The sequence below is a fragment of the Centropristis striata genome, chromosome 4 (assembly GCF_030273125.1).
Source record: "Centropristis striata isolate RG_2023a ecotype Rhode Island chromosome 4, C.striata_1.0, whole genome shotgun sequence".
Taxonomy (NCBI): Eukaryota; Metazoa; Chordata; class Actinopteri; order Perciformes; family Serranidae; genus Centropristis; species Centropristis striata.
Window position 1 is genome coordinate 23,648,758 of NC_081520.1, and position 19,518 is coordinate 23,668,275.

At 39.8% G+C, this 19,518-nt stretch overlaps 1 protein-coding gene across 1 annotated transcript; it reads right to left on the minus strand.

Annotated features, from left to right (window-relative positions):
• Positions 1-7,378: 7,378 nt before the first annotated feature.
• On the minus strand, positions 7,379-19,242 carry LOC131970666 (ladderlectin-like). Its single transcript, XM_059332098.1, has 6 exons — positions 19,194-19,242; positions 19,053-19,082; positions 18,681-18,772; positions 18,253-18,378; positions 18,039-18,138; positions 7,379-7,449 (listed from the first exon to the last, which is right to left on the minus strand). Exons 1-6 carry the CDS (start codon positions 19,240-19,242, stop codon positions 7,379-7,381), a joined length of 468 nt encoding a protein of 155 aa, XP_059188081.1.
• Between the last annotated feature and the right edge of the window lie 276 nt (positions 19,243-19,518).

Here is a 19,518-nt window from a genome sequence, read left to right on the forward strand (position 1 = left end):
TTTTAAAAGGAGAAGTTTGAGAGGTCCACTCTCCATTAAATCTCCTTTCTCAACTGTTACATATCAACTGATAGTGTGTGCCCCTCCACGATCCAATGCTGCACTCATCGCCTAGCAACCAGGAGTGTTTACTCTTCAAAATAAAAGCTACACAAAGTTACTTAATCTCAGAAATTAGTAGAATTAAAGCCTGACAGTTCACTGTGGCTTAACAGGACAACCACAACAAGATTCTTATTCCAAGCATGTTTTAGTTACATACTAAAATATGCAGAACGATCAGGAATAGTGTGCTATGTATTTGTCATGCCAGTTCACCTCCCAATTTTCGTGGAAATCGATAAAAGTTAAAGGCCCACTGAAATGAATGGCAGATGGACTTGAAAAGAGCTCGGAAACACCTCACTTTGTCGTTGTGCCAATTCGCTATATTTTAATATATACACATGCTTCAAAGTTTAAACGGGTCACGAGATTCACAACTATATTGGGCCAAATGGGCATTTCCATCACTACCACGGCTTTCACAACATTGCAGTTTAAGTTTTGTGATTTTATTCAGAGCTTTTCAGTTTATAATGGGTGTGTATTGGATGGAATGTTTAGAGCTAGTCTGTATGACATCACAGTTACAGTTGAGAGAGGCTGGGAATTTGTTTTGAAATTATTTCAAACAACAAGTGCTCCTTCCCACAACTTTCAGTCTTTATGAATTATTTCTCGGGTGGATTGTAGATACATTTGTGCTCTTGGCAGACATCCTACTCTGGAGTCAATCGGACATATAGATTTGGCTCAGTGAGCCTCAATGTGACAGCAACTTCAGCCAACTCTCCCATAGAGACTCATGTTAACTGGGACCTTAAATGTCTAGAAAATCTACATCTATCTGTTGTGGGTTTGTGCCAATATGAAAATCATCAGGAGCATTTGCATCTCATGCTTGATCCTCATCTCATGAAGAAAAGCCATCAGTGAGCATGTCATACTTTTTGGGAATCAAAGGGAACAGGGCAGTGTATGAATGAGTGCTGCTGTTACAAACCAGGGAGGATTTAAAGAGGAACTTAACATCTGACTGATAAAGATGGAAAATAATTAAGCTGTCCCTCCATGTTGTAAAATCTGTTCCAGCTGTAACCCAACAGTGATGCAAAGCTGTACTTCACTGCAGCGTGGTGACAAGTTAAACCTCTGGAGGTCAGCAGACACAAGATAAGTTCCTCTTTGACAGAGGAAGAGAGGATGTGTGTGTGTGTGTGTGTGTGTATGTGTTTGTCAGAGAGTGTGTGAGGAACATGACAGCTGCCAGAGACCTCTCACTATAAAGTATTCAGTGACTGATAAAGTCTGCACGCTTCTGTTCAGTTTGTCACTTCTACATTTGGAGTCTCACACTGAGACACTGAGAGCCAGAGAGCCTCCAAAACTGACTTCAAGTGGAAAGAAAATTAATTTAAACTGATCTGCTTTCTTTGCACTATCAGAGCATCATTTACAGCCCATCCATCTCCACCAGGACCAGATCTTTTATTCTACATATTTGCAGATCTAAGGATCACTACTAAGCCCACCAATAAATACAGGTCACCATCATTTTCAACTCTCTTTTCTAACCTCATGCCTCATAACCTCATAAACAACATGATACAGGAGGTTCTGAAAGAATCTCTGTGATGGAGGAGTTGTTCCCTCTGGATGTGCATGTGACGGAGCACAACTGAATCACCCTTTAAGTCTTTCCTTCATGTGTCTTATCTGCGGTTGAATGTCTGACAGCTAAAAGGTGTCAGACTGACTGGAACACTTCACCTGTTTAAAGCTGCAGCCAGGAGAAGTGTGCTCGGTCCGACCGATGAAATATGCAACAGCCAGAAACATATCACAGGGTCAAAGGTTTAAATCCAGCTGGGGAACTCAACAGATGGCTGTCTGGCTGCATTAAACAGTGGACATGAATGAAGGAGGAAGCCTGGGAAACAAAAACCTGAAAGCAAACCAGGATTATGGGGATTATAATAAATAGTAGCATATGAAGAATATGTAGCTTTATTTGGTGATATAAAGTGATTAAACATGATCCATCACAGACTGGTTTGGTTAACCTTCTGTTCAATATTTCAACTCCTCACCCGAACATTCACTAAACTGACTGATGGATGATGTGTTACAGCTGCATTGAGCCACCTGCAGATGAACTCAGTCTGATTAAAAAAAAACTACAAGGCAGAGTAATGGGTGACTTAAACATATACTTTTATACTAAACTGTCCAAACTGTCGATTCAGAAAATGCAGATTCTTCCTGCAGGTTCACCTTTGATTTCCTCCACTGAGTTAACTACCATAAAGCCTCTCAGCTGCCTTGTTAGAGGATGACAGAGTAGGTGGAACAGTGAGTGACTGTACCTGTGTGATTACACTGATACTCAGCAGATGATGAACACTTACTGAGTGAAATAAGCAGCAGGGGATTATTAACATGAAAGAGACTTGAGCTTGTTGGCTCTCAATTCAAACTGTTTCCAAGTTGCACTTTACCATTACATTCCAGACATTACAGGTTAATCTATGTTTCTTTAAGTTCATGTAAATGTGATCTACCGTCTTGTTTGCTCAGACTGTGATTGGATAAGTATAAAGATAATTATAGATGTATACCCTCAACAGTGATCATGGAGCGTTATGATTATCGTCTATTATGTAGAGTGCTGAGCAGCAGATACAGACCATGATGATGATTAACAGTCATTCCCTTCTGCAGACTCCTCTATACCCTTTCATATATTGGGCTGACACCTACAGTGTGTGTCAGGCTTCAGACTGGAATAAAGAGGCTTTAACTCCTCTCACTGACGAGCTGGTCACTTCTGTTTCCAGCAGACCTGATGATCAGTTTGCTCTCAAAGTGATTTCCTGATTGTGTCCAACTGAGCTGCTGATCGATCTCTGTGTTTCTTTTGTTACCACTCCATTACCAGCACAGCTTTTAGGCTCGAGCTACTTACAGTTTGAAAAGCTTCATTAATGCTGACATTCAATTACAGAAGCAGACAGGAGAAAGTTTTCCTCTGTGTCTCTTTCACTTCATCTTCTCTTATTCTGTCTCTCTGCACTTCTCTGTATCCTCTTATCTTCGTTCTGCATGTGTTTGACTTGAGGCTGCACAGACATGGTAGATAATGGAAAGATAATCATGAAGTAATGAGGGATTACTGAGTAACTACTCAGCTTTCATTACCTAAAGTTTGTCCTACTATCTGCTCATCTCTGGGATCATTTACTGTGGGTAAAGAAAGAACTAAAATCAGTATCAGATATGAACAGGATGACCCTCCTGCATGTGACACCCTGTAGGTGAGGCTTGTTGTATAAAGAAGTGGCTGGCTACCCCAGTGTCACAAAGGTGTCTCCTGTCTGCCAACAGTGAAGTAAGCAGTGAAAACACTGCGATAAACAACAAGAGGCAGAGCTCTGTGATGTAACATCTCTGTGTGCTTCTTTGTTTCAGCTGCTTTAGAAACAGGAGAAAGAGCTTCACAGTCATCTGTTGATTATAACAGTTAGTTGCATATTGATCCCTGAAGGAGAACTGTTTGAAATCCATCAGCAGAGAAATAATGAGCTACTGACAGTGATGCTGCTGCTGGTGTGTGATGCTGCATTTACTGTAGGAAAGGTGTTCAGAGCTGGACTGGTGGTGGTTCTCTAAACCTTGATAGCAATTAAAGAACAGTGAAGCACAAACACACTGAGACCTGCTGGTGATTCTCCATTCAGTGGACTATAGCAGACTGTCAGGGTTCAGTGCGCAGGAACAGGTCCTGGCTGCTGAGGAAACAGAATGGGATGTCCACAATGGTTTGAATCTGATCTAGGTATCTAAGATCTATCCAGTTGATTACTAATCACTGATCTGGATACTGGACCTCTTCCAGATCCTCCTGGGGATCCTTAAGGTCTCCCAGGTCAGCTGGTAAGTCTCTTGTCTCTACCTTAACATCTCCAGTCAGCTGTGTGTTGAATCGCTTTAAAGGAAAACAGTCAGGAGGTACAGTTCAATGTGTGAGCTGCTATTAGCTGTTCCACTGATGCATTAGTGGTACAGTATTAAAACTAATTCCTCTGTGTCTCAGCTGGATCCCTCCTTGATCTCTGCACCACCCATGTGTTATTCAATACACATCCTATACATTAATGTGTGATGAAGGAGTGTTAGCACAGCATGTGATTGGATGAGCAGCCTTTTAACTCTGTTGATGAGACGACTGATTATTGACTGATTACTGACTGATTACTCCCAATCTCCTGCTGTCATCACACACAATTAATAAACTCTGTAATGAAATAATGGAGTATGTGTGAGAGTGATGACACATCATGATGAAATTAAATTAAATATTAACACTGCAGGCTGCTGGAACACCTTCAGAAACACACATCACATTGTGTATAATGTTGCCCTTGAAGCCTGAATGCAGCAACATGAGAATATGTTCAATATATTAAATGTTTGAACAGAAGCTCCTCTACGTGTGTATCTGACTCACAGAGTAGAAAGAGAGCTACATTGTATCTGTCCACTAACTTCCATTGTTCAACTACAGGTTCAAACAGGAAATCAAGAACTGGGATCTGAGTCTCAAAGATCAATGGTGCAACTGGTTTTAAAGGTCACACGAACTCTCATAAAGTTTACTGTAACAGAGTAAAAGCCTGGAAACACTCAGTCACAGCCCACAAGAAGATCACTGCACCTTAACAGACCTTCATGAAATAAACAGCTTTGTTCCAGTTGGACATAAAGGAATATCAGGATATCTGCAATGAAACACTAATAAGAACAAAACGAAGTTTGACATCTCTGATCAAATATTCTCAAATACTCTGATGCATGTCAGCTCACATGAAGTGACAGACCACAAACTGTCAGTAATTGCTACTTTATTATGAGCTGAGACAATTAGAGCAGACACATAATTCTCTTCATTAAAGTGGAAGTGTTGGTGAGGGTCTCATGTTTTAGAATAGCTGAGGGGTGTACCACATCTAAACACTCCAACAGCCTTCAGAACATCTCATTAGTGCTTTGGGACTGTGTGACTCATTAAGAGATGTGATGAGATTAAGGATCCAATGAAAACAATCAGTGTCCCCTCGCTGTCTCCCTGTCTCTGTGTCTCTCACTGTGAACTCCATAAGTAAACAAACCTCTCATTAAAACTACAAAGTTTAATTTGTCCTAATTAATTGGAGGAGTCCTGTATAAAATGTCATCATGCTACCCTGATGAACTGTGAAAGAGCAAACTAGAAGCTTCAGTCAGCTGGTGGAGCAGCAGTGCAACATAAAGGAGCCTCATCTTGTATCAGCTGCAGAGGTCTGAACAGTTACACCACAAACTGTGTGACATCAAATCAACTGCATGTTTTAAATGCATCCTCTTCATGTTCCTCTACACACCCTCACCTACACAACATCAATTACCACAACGGACACTTAAACAAAGAGGATTATTCCTCCCACCTGCTCTCAGCTGACCTGAGCTGACCTCATTGTTTCTCATCACGTCTCTGCTCAGCATTTATTATGTTGCTTACTGAGAGAAATCATTGCAAAGTTAGCAGAAATAAAGAAGACCAGACAAAATGGAAATTATTTCGGGGCGCCAGCAAATATAAATGTTAAGCAGGAAGAGTTTAAATAAAAAGAAGAAAGACAGATAAAATACAGGAGAGCAGAGAGAGATGGGAGTGGCTGCACACTGTGAACTAATGAGTGGAAACACTTGAACAACTCACTGAGAAAACACAGGATGAGAAGTAATGAGAGGAATCAGAACTGATCAGCTCTGTTTGCTTCACTGTTTAAAGTGGGACAGCTGAGTTCCACCAGATAAAGATCATGTTTCTGAGACAAAAACTATATTACTTGGGTATAAACTGAGCCATGAAAATTAAACTCTGCAGTGAACAAGATGCACCTCCTGATTCATCTTTAACCAGCCTCTCTGCTTGTACAAATAATCAGCAACAGCATCAGTCACAGCTGATCCCAAACTCAACAATAAGATACAACATTGTAACTATGAAATAACAGTTGCATGTTTAAAGGAATTAAATCAGAGCTTCAGATTTCAGCATTGACTCTGAAGACCTGATTTAATCATTAAATCCAGCTGAGCACACAGTTCCTCTTACAGCTGATGTTCTTACAGTGTGGAGAGTATCATTACTTACTGCTGACATTTCATTACAGAAGCAGAAGACAGGAGAGAACACATGGAAACACATATCATCCCTCTCTGTGACTGACTCTGTCTTTTCTCTTCCTGTTTCTCATCAGCATTTCTTGTTTTTTCTCTCCTCTCTTGCTCTCTTGTCACACTTGCTGATGCTGGTAAGGAGCCAGTGACAAAGTATCTGCACCCTGACCAAAGTGTGCTTCTGTAGTAAACAAAGGAAGATAACTAGTTCAACACTGAGCTTCTGGAGATGCAGATCAGCTCTATCAGTGGAGCCACGATGAGACAGAATATACATATGACAGGTGAAGCAGAATTACCATGAGCTATAAATCAGACGATGGATTTATAGTCACAAATATCAAAATATTGTAAAGACACCTAACCATACAGTGAGCTAAATGTTTTCTATAAACAGTATATATTGACATATATTTCTTAGTCATATTCAGATCTGTTCATCGTTTGTTTACCTTGTTCAGCTCTGTCGTCTCTGTTTACAGCTGTATGTCTGTTTCTTTGTAAATACACAACTACATCAGAATTTCAGAATCCCAATGTGACCACATCAAAGCCAGTATAACACATTCTGATTCTGATTCTGATTCTAAATTCTGATTCTGATTCTTAAAAAGAACTCTAGTGTGCAGCAGCCTGGATCATGCAGGATAAAGAACTGATTTCAAAACAAACAAACTTAAAACTGTTAAAAGATATTTTATCTTAAGAACACTAAAAAGTCTAATGTGAGGGGCAGCCTGACATCAACTGTTGTGGACTCTGTGTGAGTACTAAATACAACTCTAAATAAAAATGTAAACATCCAGTTTCACAGGAAATGAAAAAAAAATTAGCTGCTTCACAAAAACCTTACATTTATGGCAACGTTCCCTGAAGGAAGATGAAACATGGTCCCATTCTTTCAAGTTTTTATTATGAACAAAAAAGGCGACAGTCACAATTACAAACAGAAATACTTTAACTCAGAAGTTATTTAACATTGCATCGTTTAAAACATCGAAGAGCACACAATGGAAAACGATATTTTAGTAGAACACCAAACAATATTCATGATTGGCTCAGAATGAATATAGCGGCTAACCGGTCCCAGGAATCCAGATGTTTAGTGTGTATGTTAACATCTGAAAGGGCTTTTGGAGCAGATAAAGTGGTAAGTAGCGCTACATGGGGTGTTACTCCAACCATCTGAAATGTGAATAAAGAAGAGAACAAAAAACAGTAGAATGAAATACATTTTCAAGTGAACACAATAATACACTATAACGTTTACTGTAATATCTTACTTGCATTGCATTAACATGCAACATTATCAGTAAAGGAGCCAAGGAGGAGCTAAACATTTGACACACAGAGCAGGGGAGAGGAGCTATCGCTAGCTGCTGAGCTAAGAAGCTAACAGAACTGAATAACATGAACAGATGAGATTAGCGTCACTGAATCCCACATCGGCCGGCTATTGGCAAACATTCTTTCACAATTTCACATTAACTACTAATATAAATGGCCATTCGTGAAACGAATTTCATGGAGCGGCACCATTCAGTTTTTATGCTGCACATATTTGGAACAAACTCCCAGAAAACTGCAGATCTGCTGCAACTCTCAACTCTTTTTTTTAAATCGAGACTAAAGACTTTTCTGTTTGCCACTAACCTTGGGTTTACCAGAGACGGCAAAAGTACGCTAATGTTGGTGAATTAGCCTATCGCTATCGTTTTCATGGATCGGTCACTTTCATCTTTTCGCTGTTAAACAATGGGGGCTGCTGATTTTCTGGGGGAAAATTTGGATGTTTCTTGGTAGGCAAAATAAATATCACTGTTATCAACCATCATTATCAACACACCCGGTCCGGTTCCATATTTATTCAGTCCTTCACAATAAGTCACAGTACAGTAAAATACAGATGTAGCCTATAACACAGTCTGTGCTATGCACTGTAAGACATTTCAGGTCAGTTCAACTTGCAAATGAAGGTTCACCTGCTGCCTTAAAACTGCAAGTTAACTCAACTTAAGATTACCTTTGTTTGAACTCTGAAAATAAAGTTCAAAAGGTTGATTATACTACACTGTTCTAGTTGTCACAATGTTGTTTTTTAAGTTGTCAAAGTTGACTTAACTTTTAATCACTTGTAATCTTAACTTGATACCATTAGTTGAAACAAAATATAATTATACATCATTGATGCATGAAAACTTTTAATCACATCTTGTTTAAACTTGATACTGAGAGTTAAAACAACATTTTTTTAAACATTATCAATACAATAACATTCTTTAGCTAGTAAAACAAACAGCTATTTAATTATTATTGTAACTCACAGTTCTGAGTTAAACTAACTTAGCCGTATTTATACGACTCCCCATTTAAAGTTAAGAGGATTAAAATTCTAAATTTGTTTCAACTTGCATGGTAAATGACAGAGCTTCACACTGAATTCTTGCATTTGTCAAAGAACATTTATTTTATAAATACATTTATATAAACTTTAACAGAAGTTAAAAAGGTTTTAACATGCCATACCCAATGTATGTCTCTGTAATGTACAGAGGGTGGACTTGCAGACAGACAGGACAGACAGTGGACTTGCAGGCAGACAGACAGAAGGTGGACTTGCAGACAGACAGGACAGACAGACAGTGGACTTGCAGACAGACAGGACAGACAGACAGACAGACAGAGGACTTGCAGACAGACAGAAGGTGGACTTGCAGAAAGACAGGACAGACAGTGGACTTGCAGACAGACATGACAGACAGAGGACTTGCAGACAGACAGACAGTGGACTTGCAGAAAGACAGGACAGACAGACAGACAGAGGGTGGACTTGCAGACAGACAGAGGGTGGACTTGCAGACAGACAGGACAGACAGACAATGGACTTGCAGACAGACAGACAGAAGGTGGACTTGCAGACAGACAGGACAGACAGACAGAGGGTGGACTTGCAGACAGACAGACAGTGGACTTGCAGAAAGACAGGACAGACAGACAGACAGAGGGTGGACTTGCAGACAGACAGACAGTGGACTTGCAGACAGACAGAAGGTGGACTTGCAGAAAGACAGGACAGACAGACAGAGGGTGGACTTGCAGACAGACAGGACAGACAGACAGAGGGTGGACTTGCAGACAGACAGACAGTGGACTTGCAGAAAGACAGGACAGACAGACAGACAGAGGGTGGACTTGCAGACAGACAGACAGTGGACTTGCAGACAGACAGACAGAAGGTGGACTTGCAGACAGACAGGACAGACAGACAGTGGACTTGCAGACAGACAGGACAGACAGAGGACTTGCAGACAGACAGAAGGTGGACTTGCAGAAAGACAGGACAGACAGACAGAGGGTGGACTTGCAGACAGACAGAGGGTGGACTTGCAGACAGACAGGACAGACAGACAGAGGCTGGACTTGCAGACAGACAGGACAGACAGACAGAGGGTGGACTTGCAGACAGACAGACAGACAGAAGGTGGACTTGCAGAAAGACAGGACAGACAGACAGTGGACTTGCAGACAGACAGGACAGGCAGACAGAGGGTGGACTCGTAGAAAGAAAGAAGGTGAGGTGGGGTTGAACAGTGAGGTATGTGAGATAGTAAACAGATAATCATAAAATCTCAATATGAATATGAACAATGTGGAACATTGATACATCTTAAACATGTCTTGGCATCAAAACAGACCTCACTGAGGTTGACAACCGAGAGTGTTGGGGAAAGGGGGACAGATGGGCAGGTGTCATAAGAGGCAAAAACTAAGATAACCGGTCCATATAGTCATATGAACAAAAACAATGGTGTACATTATAAATACTTACTTACTTATCCTCACTTACATTTGTGTTAATTGAACACAATTTTAAAACTGTGAATGAGAGAATAAGTATGGCGAAGTTGTACAGAGGAAAAATGTGGTATACGCAGAGCTTTACAAAACATCAACATCCACGTCGAAAAGATTCTTTAACCACAATTCGAAACAAAAGTTTTTTTCATTATACCTCAAAATGTTTTGCACATTTAAACTATTTTAGATTTTTCAACGATTTCAGATTTTTCAACTTCACAAGTGACACATTTGTCACGCATTCCTGACTTGTGCTGAACAAACTAAGCCAATGAAAACCTGTATGCTAGTGTAAAGAACAAGGCAATCTTCCCAAATAACTGCTGCCTCCTAGTAGTTGCTTGACAAGTGCATGTCTTTGTTTACATGCGATATCTAAGCAGTTTATTTCTGAGTCCATGGATTCTGGCTGAACATTGGTCCGGTTTAATGTTCATGACAACCCTCTGAAGGAACTCAAAAGAATACTTCATATTACGTGGGTACTCGAGGTTTAGGCAGTAGATTGCACCCAGTAACATGGCAAAGCCTGTGGGCACATCTCTGAGGTCATGGAGGATGACCTTCTCCTCTACTACCAGAGCCACGTTGAAAACATCCAATGGAAATGCATCATGCAGAGGGCCTTCGTGTCCAATCAACAGTCCAACTTGCATCCCGCTCATTAGCACGTCAAGGGTTTCACCATGAGCCTGAAAACAAAGACAAAAACACACATCTTAACTGACTGACTTAAACATCACTGCTAGGCTAATAGAGAAAGGCTACAAATGTCTTTGACATTAATTGAGTGAGTGTTGTCATTGCCTTTCTGAATGTTCATTGTTAAGCCCAAATAATAAAACAAACCAACAGTAATTTTGGCCACTAGGAGGAGCTAAACTGAGAGAAAATGTACTGAATGTTCTCTATTTCTCAAAAATGTAGTATATTCTGATTTTAAGTATGAATAAGAATTCAATGTTATATACATTGCATTTGAAATGAAAGAATGATTATAATAGACTATGCATCATACAGCTACATGCCCATGGACAGAAACTCCGGGACACACCTCTGAACTAGCACATAACATGTGATCAAAAAAAAATAAATCTAGGATGTAGCCTACTACTTTATCATCCCAGCAAACCCTTCTCTGATATACTATACTACATACTAAGCTATTTTAAAGAGTAGCCTAATGTGATAAGTTAACATTACATTATTTAAAAACAATATACAATACAAGTCTGGATATTTTATTACATATTGGTTAAGTTACTGCATTTTAGGTTTCATTACATTTTCAATTTAAATTAAGGGCACATTTCATCAATTTTTCACTCATTTACTATTTTATTTGTAAAAAATTACCCCTTACCACTTATGAAAATAAAAAATGTTAAAACAAAACAATGTAATATAAAATGTGTAAATACGGTGTCTTACATCACACATCCTGATTATGTCAGAGGAATCTTCTGCAAGGTAGCATGGAAGACCAAGTAGGACAGCTGTTCTTTTGTTTTGGTTCGTGTCCTACAAGAACAAGACAAGAGTTTGTGAATAAGATACCCAAGCCATCTGTAGAACACCTGGCACCAAGGCATCAAGTCCATCCAGGAATGACTCCAGCAGGTCTTTGGTGACGATTCTACTGAACTCAGCACTGAGCTGAAACCAATAATAAAACAGCAGAGAAAAGGGCAATGAGTGAGGGAAAAATAAGAGCAGCATAGAGCTCTAAGGGACACACAAAAACACAAATATGATTGCAACATATAGTGCATAGTTTGACTACCTAAAACAACAAAATATAGGATTTCTATGCTGTACTCAGTTGGCAAAGAATTACCTGTCTCTCACTAAACAATGCAGGCCATCTGTCCTTGACTGCAGAAATGAGTGGCTCGTCACCAATGATCTCTTGTCTTCGCTGGGAGAATGTTGCAGTCATCAATTAATCGAGCAGGTGCAAATCTGGCTCTCTCTTCTGCACTTCCAAAAGCATGGTCTCACGATCCTTCTCTGATTTAACAGTAGTTTGTCCATCAGGTGGCTCTGGTAAGTAGTGGATCTCTCCCTTTTTTGCCTTCTTGACTGGCTTGGTGTTTCCCTTTCTTTTTCTTTTATTTACAAGAACTTCAGGGCATCCAGCTGCCATCATCCTCTGACGGTAATTGCCCATCTTGAATATCAGGCTGAATCTCCAGCAGTACCATCCTTTACCTGAACCCGGCTCCCTGAGACAAGGATGCTTTGCAACAAGAGCTTTGGCTACGCTTTCTAAATTGTCTTTACTTGGATAGCAAGTGATTCTGGTTATGCTATCAGCCAGTCTGTCCAGTATTTCACTCTTCACACTCTTTGAGATGACCATCACAGCTCCATCCTTGGCATAGGCATCATTTGCTACCCTCAGCTGAAACTCAATGTCATGGGAGAAATCTGGAATAACAAAGGGATCAGGCCATTCTGAAGAATCACCACTACTAGGGGGCTCGGGGCTTGCACTATTCTGGGAACTAAGGCTTGCAGTATCTAATGTTGAGTCAGAAACTGGTTCAGAAAACGTGAACAGAACTTTCAGTGTGGCTCGTTCAGTTGGTAGGTCCTTGATGTCTGTCAAATTGCAGAGCTCATTCCCAAAGTCTGGATCTTCAAACTGTAAAAGTAACTTCCCACGGAGGCCCAGAGTGTTGCCCAGAACTACACATAGCTCATCAACTGATGGGGGAACCTCCTGTAGGGTGACACGTCTTATTTCCTGAGGTGAGACGATGACTCTGAGAAGCATCATTGATGAGATACCAAGAACTGAAACACAGTGAACAAACAAGAAAACGCTTCATTAAACAGTAAATAACATAAATCTAAAAGAAGCTGTGAATGGAGTTAAAACAGCAGAGAGATTACAACAGATAGGGAGAGTGAATTCAGAGATCAGGTAGCCATTTCTACACAACATCGTTATATAGCAAATAGTGTCATCTAACCTTAAAAGTGCAGTTTATATCCCGTTATGTTGTCCAAAGATTAAGAGTTTGTTTAAATTTATGACAAACCAACCCAATCAAATATTACCTTAATGTAACATGAATGTCCTTGGAGTGACGAGCAGCTTTTCTTCAACAGGGTATGCAGCAAGGGGAATGTAGTCATTCAGACGGTCCGGATCAATGACCACAATTGTTGCAGGATCTCTTCTGGCGAGCTGGTAACACCTGAGATGCTCCTGGAAGGTCGCTGTGAATAGTTCCATAATGAATGATATGTAACCATCCACTACACAGATCTCCAATACTCTCCCAAAATCTGGCAGTCCACACGTCTGTCCAACTGAGAGTACCATGCCTTTAGAATATTTTGTCCCATTCAAGTAAGCAATGGAGGTGAGTGAAACAGAGTCCAGACCTTCAAACTTATTCCATACAGCCTCTCTGATTGCAGCATCTAGAATGCCCACAGACACAACAGATACTCGTCCAGTCTCAATGCTTGGCTTGAAAATAGTTGGCATCTCCACGTAATATGACAACATCAGTTGATGTCTTGTGGCCAACGTGTGCAGAATATTTTTGAAATTGCCAGTATTGTGAACCACTCTTTTAAAAAAAGAATGTTTTGCCTCAAATCGTATTGTCCAGAACTCAATTAATGGACCAAATTTCTGAATCAGAACAGGATAATGTTCAAGATAATGATGTTTAGGGTGTAATTTAGTACCAGGAAATACTTCTAAGAGCAACCGTCTGTGGTCAGAAATTTTGGCTTGTAGGTAGCACAGGGTTTCTGTTGTGAATGAGGGGCTTGATAACACCTCCACAATGTCTTTCAGTTCAAGGACCACAGACCAAGTCTTTTCACTCTCTGGAACATGATGGCCAATCAAAAGTGGAAGAAATCTCAGAAGTGCCCAGTTCTCGTGTCCGTTGCCACCAATTGTTCCTTTTTTTGAAAAGTTTGTTTGTATTGTCTGAGGCCTGTTAGTTTTGTCAGAAAACTGAAAAGGAAATGAAGCTATTCTATCATTACGATCATTCAATGTGAAATACTTTTTAGCAATAAGATCTGAAAGACATATGCATAGTTCCACAGGTACAATTCCCTCAAATACATCGTGCAGAAAATCAGGTGGAAAACCTTTTGCAGGATGAAAGTGGGCAAGTCTGCTTAAAGGACATTCTCTCTTCAAACCATGAACACACGAGGCATTAGTTGTGTTAAGCACATTAATGGCTTCATCAAACAGTTCTGGTGTTCTCAAAGTAAATGCCCCACTTCTGACATCATGATGCTGAATATCTTTAAGGTTAGCCAAACAAAATCTGCAAAATTTCTCCACGTTGAAAGACTCTTGGTATCCAGCAAGGGAGTGTGCACCTAAGTTATCGGCAGACACATACAAAACAGTACCTTTGACACAAGACCCAAGTCTTTTCACAAATACACCAGTCGTCTCTAAATGCTGAAGGTCTCTAATCAGAGGCTCCAAAACTTTGCTGTAACCATATTGTTTTATATGCACAGTTTTGCACAATGCAGCTAGATAAATTGATGATAATGTTGATCTAAGTCTTATGGGTAAGTTAGCTATCACCCAATATATACCACACAACTTATGTTTCTTTTTTGAAGTTCCCAATGGATTACAGATTTCAAAATCATCAATGTATAAGCCAAGAGCTATGCCTAATTCTTCAGCAAAAAGTTTGTTTTCTTTAAAGTATTCACCATCTTGAAATGAGCAGTAATGACCTTCCTGTCCATTGGATCTCTGTAATGTATCTAGAATCTCACTTCTTTCCAACAACTTACTTAACAAATCTAAAATAGGAACATAAACAAATGAATGATTTTTTTCTTGTGGATTTAGCACATATTCAACCGGTTCAATCACTGTAAAAATCTTTCTGTAAAATGACTGCCTTTTACGTTCTGTGCCCAAAGGCCCTGCTCTTGAAAGAAATTTGAGTGGGTTCAACGATTGTATTTCATCAGACAATGATGTTACAACAGAGGCATCAGCTGCACAGTTATTTTCCTCCAAAACTTTCTCGATAATTGTTTTAATATTTTTATAAGCAAAGTCTCCAATGTCAAATAACTCATCAATTACTTCCTGTACTGCAGAATTTGAAACATGCAGAATTGTTTGCATACGGATAAATAAAGATGCCAACTGACGTTTAATTGCCTCTCCATTTTCAAGAGGAGGTACACCCTCTGGTACTGAATCATATGAAGTTGATGCCTCAGTCCCAGAAACAGAATCCTCTTCTAGCACAGCATTTGTAAGTGCATGGTGTACAAAAAGCTCTGGTCTTAAACTGTTTAAGGTGGACAACCTATGATAGCGACTTCTATGAGAAGTAAATGTTGACAGTACATTGGACTTGAAAGAGCAACCTGCAAACGGACATTTAACTGTTTCCCTGTTCCTCAAATGAGTCTTCAGATGGGCACAATACTTGATAATGTTACTAGGCTCTGAGAATGTACACAAATCACAGCATAACTTGGTCACAATTTTATGACCTTTTGAATGTTCTTTCAAGTGGTTTTTAAGTTCAGTTTGGGTTTAAAATGTGTTCAAACAGTCTTGATAAATGCAGACAAGACCTGAACACCTCCGGTGATGTCCATGATGCTCTTTATAATGCTGTATTATTTTTCCTTGGCCACTGGAGGAAAAGGCACAAAACTTACATTTCCACATGAACTGGACGTGCTTGAATTCTGTGAACAGAAAAATTAAAAATTAAATTAACATAAGATTTATTTAGACAACTAGTGGTTAAGAACAGTTATCTATTAACTACAAAAAAACAAAAACAACTATAAACCAATATTCAATGTTATTTTCAATTACATTTAGTTTATTGGATTACGTTTAGCTAACACTTATGCAGTATGATTCAACAACCCTGCAAGAATTACAACCTTTATGGTGGTTAAAATATTCAGTTTGGGTTTGTTATAAGTAGTGTTGCTGTTAATTTTGAACACTGTAAATTGTGATGTTGAATATTACATTATAAACTGAATAAAACAAAAACACAAATCAATATTATTATTCAATTCATCAGTAGTGCCAACATGAGTTAAGTAGGCTCTAAAATCTCCAACCTGTTGATAATGATTAGTTAAGCATTTAATATCCTATCCTTCCTTTCCTACCTCTCTGACTAAACATTAAAATAAATATATTTTACAATCTGTTCAACTAAATGGTTTAAACTGGTAAACAGCCCTGTGCCATCACAGATCCTCTCCTCTGTCAACCAAAGTAGTAATTCAACTGTTCTCAGACACTTAACGTTAGTTAAAACTATATATTTTTTTATCTATAAATGACGTTCATTTTCAGTTAATTCATCAAATTGCAAGCTCCATCTGTCTGTGTAAAACATACCGGTGGGACAGCGAGAAGACAGGCGTGGGAGTGGTCCGTACCTGTTTTAAGGTGTTTGAAAAGGTCCTCATACCTTTCCGGAGAAGTTTGTCTATTTTAAAATCAATCTATATTAAATTCAGTCTACTACAGGAGCTAACATAACATAAAATCCGCCTCTACTCTGCTACCTGCCCGGAGAAATGCGCCACATGCACACGCAGCGAGTAGTAACTAGTCAATATAAAATACAAAGAGTGAGCAAAGCACAAGCACGAAGTAACAACAGCCCTAACACGCAGCCTCAACCGTTAGGTGGCTAACTAGCAAACTAGCTAACTCATGTCGGGCTCAAATAAAAACTAATGTTGCAGTCACATTTTCCAGGCTATTAAAAAAGCACAACATACACATTTAACGTTATTACGTTACTACACATGAGGTTAATTTTAAAAGACTTAATTAGAGATAATTAAACTCACCTGGCACTGCTGTTCCTCAGCCTCGTGTAAAAAAAATCTGCATCGACACGTTCACCACTCGTCACTTCGGTCCCTTCGCGTTGTGTTACTCGCGGTTCTAGGCCGTTGTCAGGTATAGTCTCTTCCAGCGTGTAGAAGTAGTCCTTGATCATTTACTACAAAGTGTCTGTATTTCGATATGATATATGACTTATCTGCGGTGTTTAAATTATTCTGTTCATGCTTCAGCCTTGCCATGAATTAAAGAAGACAATTAAACTCAAAAGTCCAAAGATTCATTTTGTAGCTCCCATTGGCCCACTCCCGCCTTCTCCCCCACGCCCCGCCCCCCCATCTGATAACTTTGAAACCCAAGTTCAATCAACACATACTGACCTGATAAAATGTTCAAATAGTCAACACAATTAATAACAGTAAGTTCTACTTTTTTAAAACTCACGTAGATGAGTTCAAAATCCAAAACTTGTTAGAGCTCTTTGTATTAAAGAGAGGAAGTAAGTGGACTTAACTAAACGGAGCTGTCCTGTTTTACAGTGTGGATGATTTACCATCTGGCCACCAGTGAAATCTTATTTTACATGTTTTCTAGAGTGTAGCCGACAGATAAGGTGTTACTATAGTTGCATAACAATGATAGATATTTTGTGGATTGTGCTGCAAAACTATTAACCTCTGCAGCACCAGTGCTATAAGAAAAAACAGTTAATGTAAATCCCAGAACTGTATATATCAATGTTGAACATAATGTCCCAACATTATTTAACTATGTTATTTTAATCTTTGTAGCATTTTGTGAATGAGCAGCCTAGCGAGTGTTTTTGGAGGTATTACTCCAAAGACACTCGCTAAAGCAGCAATCAGCTGCACTGTGCCCTCTTCCAAAGAGTCCTGTAGAATCTTCACAAATAACCACATGGTGTGTTGTATCTGAACTAACTCATTAGCTATTGATTTTTTCATGTTCGATTCCCTGTATGACAGTTATATCAGAGAACAGGTAAAATAGAGAAAGGTTCACTAATGTAGCTCGCCAGCCTAAAGAAATCACATGGACTTACTGCTGCTGCATAAGAAAATGCAAAGGTGGCTGCTGGAGCTGGACTGGCTATACCAGTTGGTGTAATAGAAACCCTCACGGTCAATCCACATCCACTGGCCCTAAGAGACAAAGAGCATGACTGTAAGACAGTGTGGCCAAGTTTGGATCCCAATCGAAACAGGTCCTGGGCTTGATCTGGACTAGCTAGGTGGGAAGTCTTGAAAAATCCAGACCTGCAGTTTGAAGCCTCCCAGCCATGCAAAGCTCTGACGGGCATTCTGTGTTATCTGCTGGAGGAAGATGTATTCTCTGGGGTTGGTAACCGAGGCTAGGTTGGCACCCAGGCTGTTGCAGTACTCCTGTCAGACAGAGGAGGATCATAGCATCTTTGTGGTGAAACAGCTTAATAGTTGTTCATTGAATTTCTTCATTTTCTTCATCTAAACTGTCATGAGCTGTGATGTGAAAAGATCATCTTTTCATGGACTAATGGTGGCAGACTGACTGCAACAGGTAAACAAATAATCGATATGGTCAATCAGTCACTGTTTGCATAAAACATTTTCCAGTAGCCTAACGGCATATGTTTGAGATGACAGGAGCAGCTAATCATTTTTAATCTGCTCACAAACACAGAAAAGATGTGTTATAGGCACAGTACCTCAGCTCTGTGCCATGACATGGCGGCTTGGCTGAACAGGAAGCAGCGAGATTCATGTCTGTACCAGCCATTTGGACAAAAATTAAAACGAGCTGCAGACAGAAGGAAGAGAGAATGTTGCCTTCAACAGAGCAGTTTCACTCAATAAAACACACTGCTAATAATTGATAATTTCACTTTGGACAGCCTCAGACAGCGGAAAGAGTAGATAAATACACAATGATTAGTATCAGTATGTGTCAAAAAAGAATATATTTTTTCTTCCTTTCAAACCACAAACAACTAGACAAGTGAGAAAACAAGTGAACTTGACTTCTGAGCATCCTGCTGTAACTTCCTGTGTCTATTAAAGCTGAGAGCTTCAATACTGACCTGGAGCCTTCCCTTTGTCTTCAGCTGGAGCTGCAGAAAAAAACAAACACGTCACTGTCAGTAACATTAGGGCACAAGTTACTCTACCTGTGTGTGTGTGTGTGTGTGTGTGTGTGTGTGTGTGTGTGTGTTGAACCTGACCTGCAAATAAAGCACAGAAAAGTATGGAGAGGACCAGGACAGTCTTCATGGTGATTATCAACTGATCGTTCTGTGTGGAGAAGAAAAAAACACCAATAAACACACGGAGGGAGAGCACAGCCATGGGCTCCACTGAATTAAAAGCAGTGCAGCAGGTGTCTTACCTTTCAGTTAGATGTGAGGTGATGATGTTCAGGTATCAGCTGAATGATGCTGACGAGGAGGTCTCACTGCTCTTTATATACACACTGGAACCACACTGAGTCTGTTCATGTGGGCGTGTGGATGGCAAGTTTGATTAAAGTTTGATGAGAGTAAGCACATA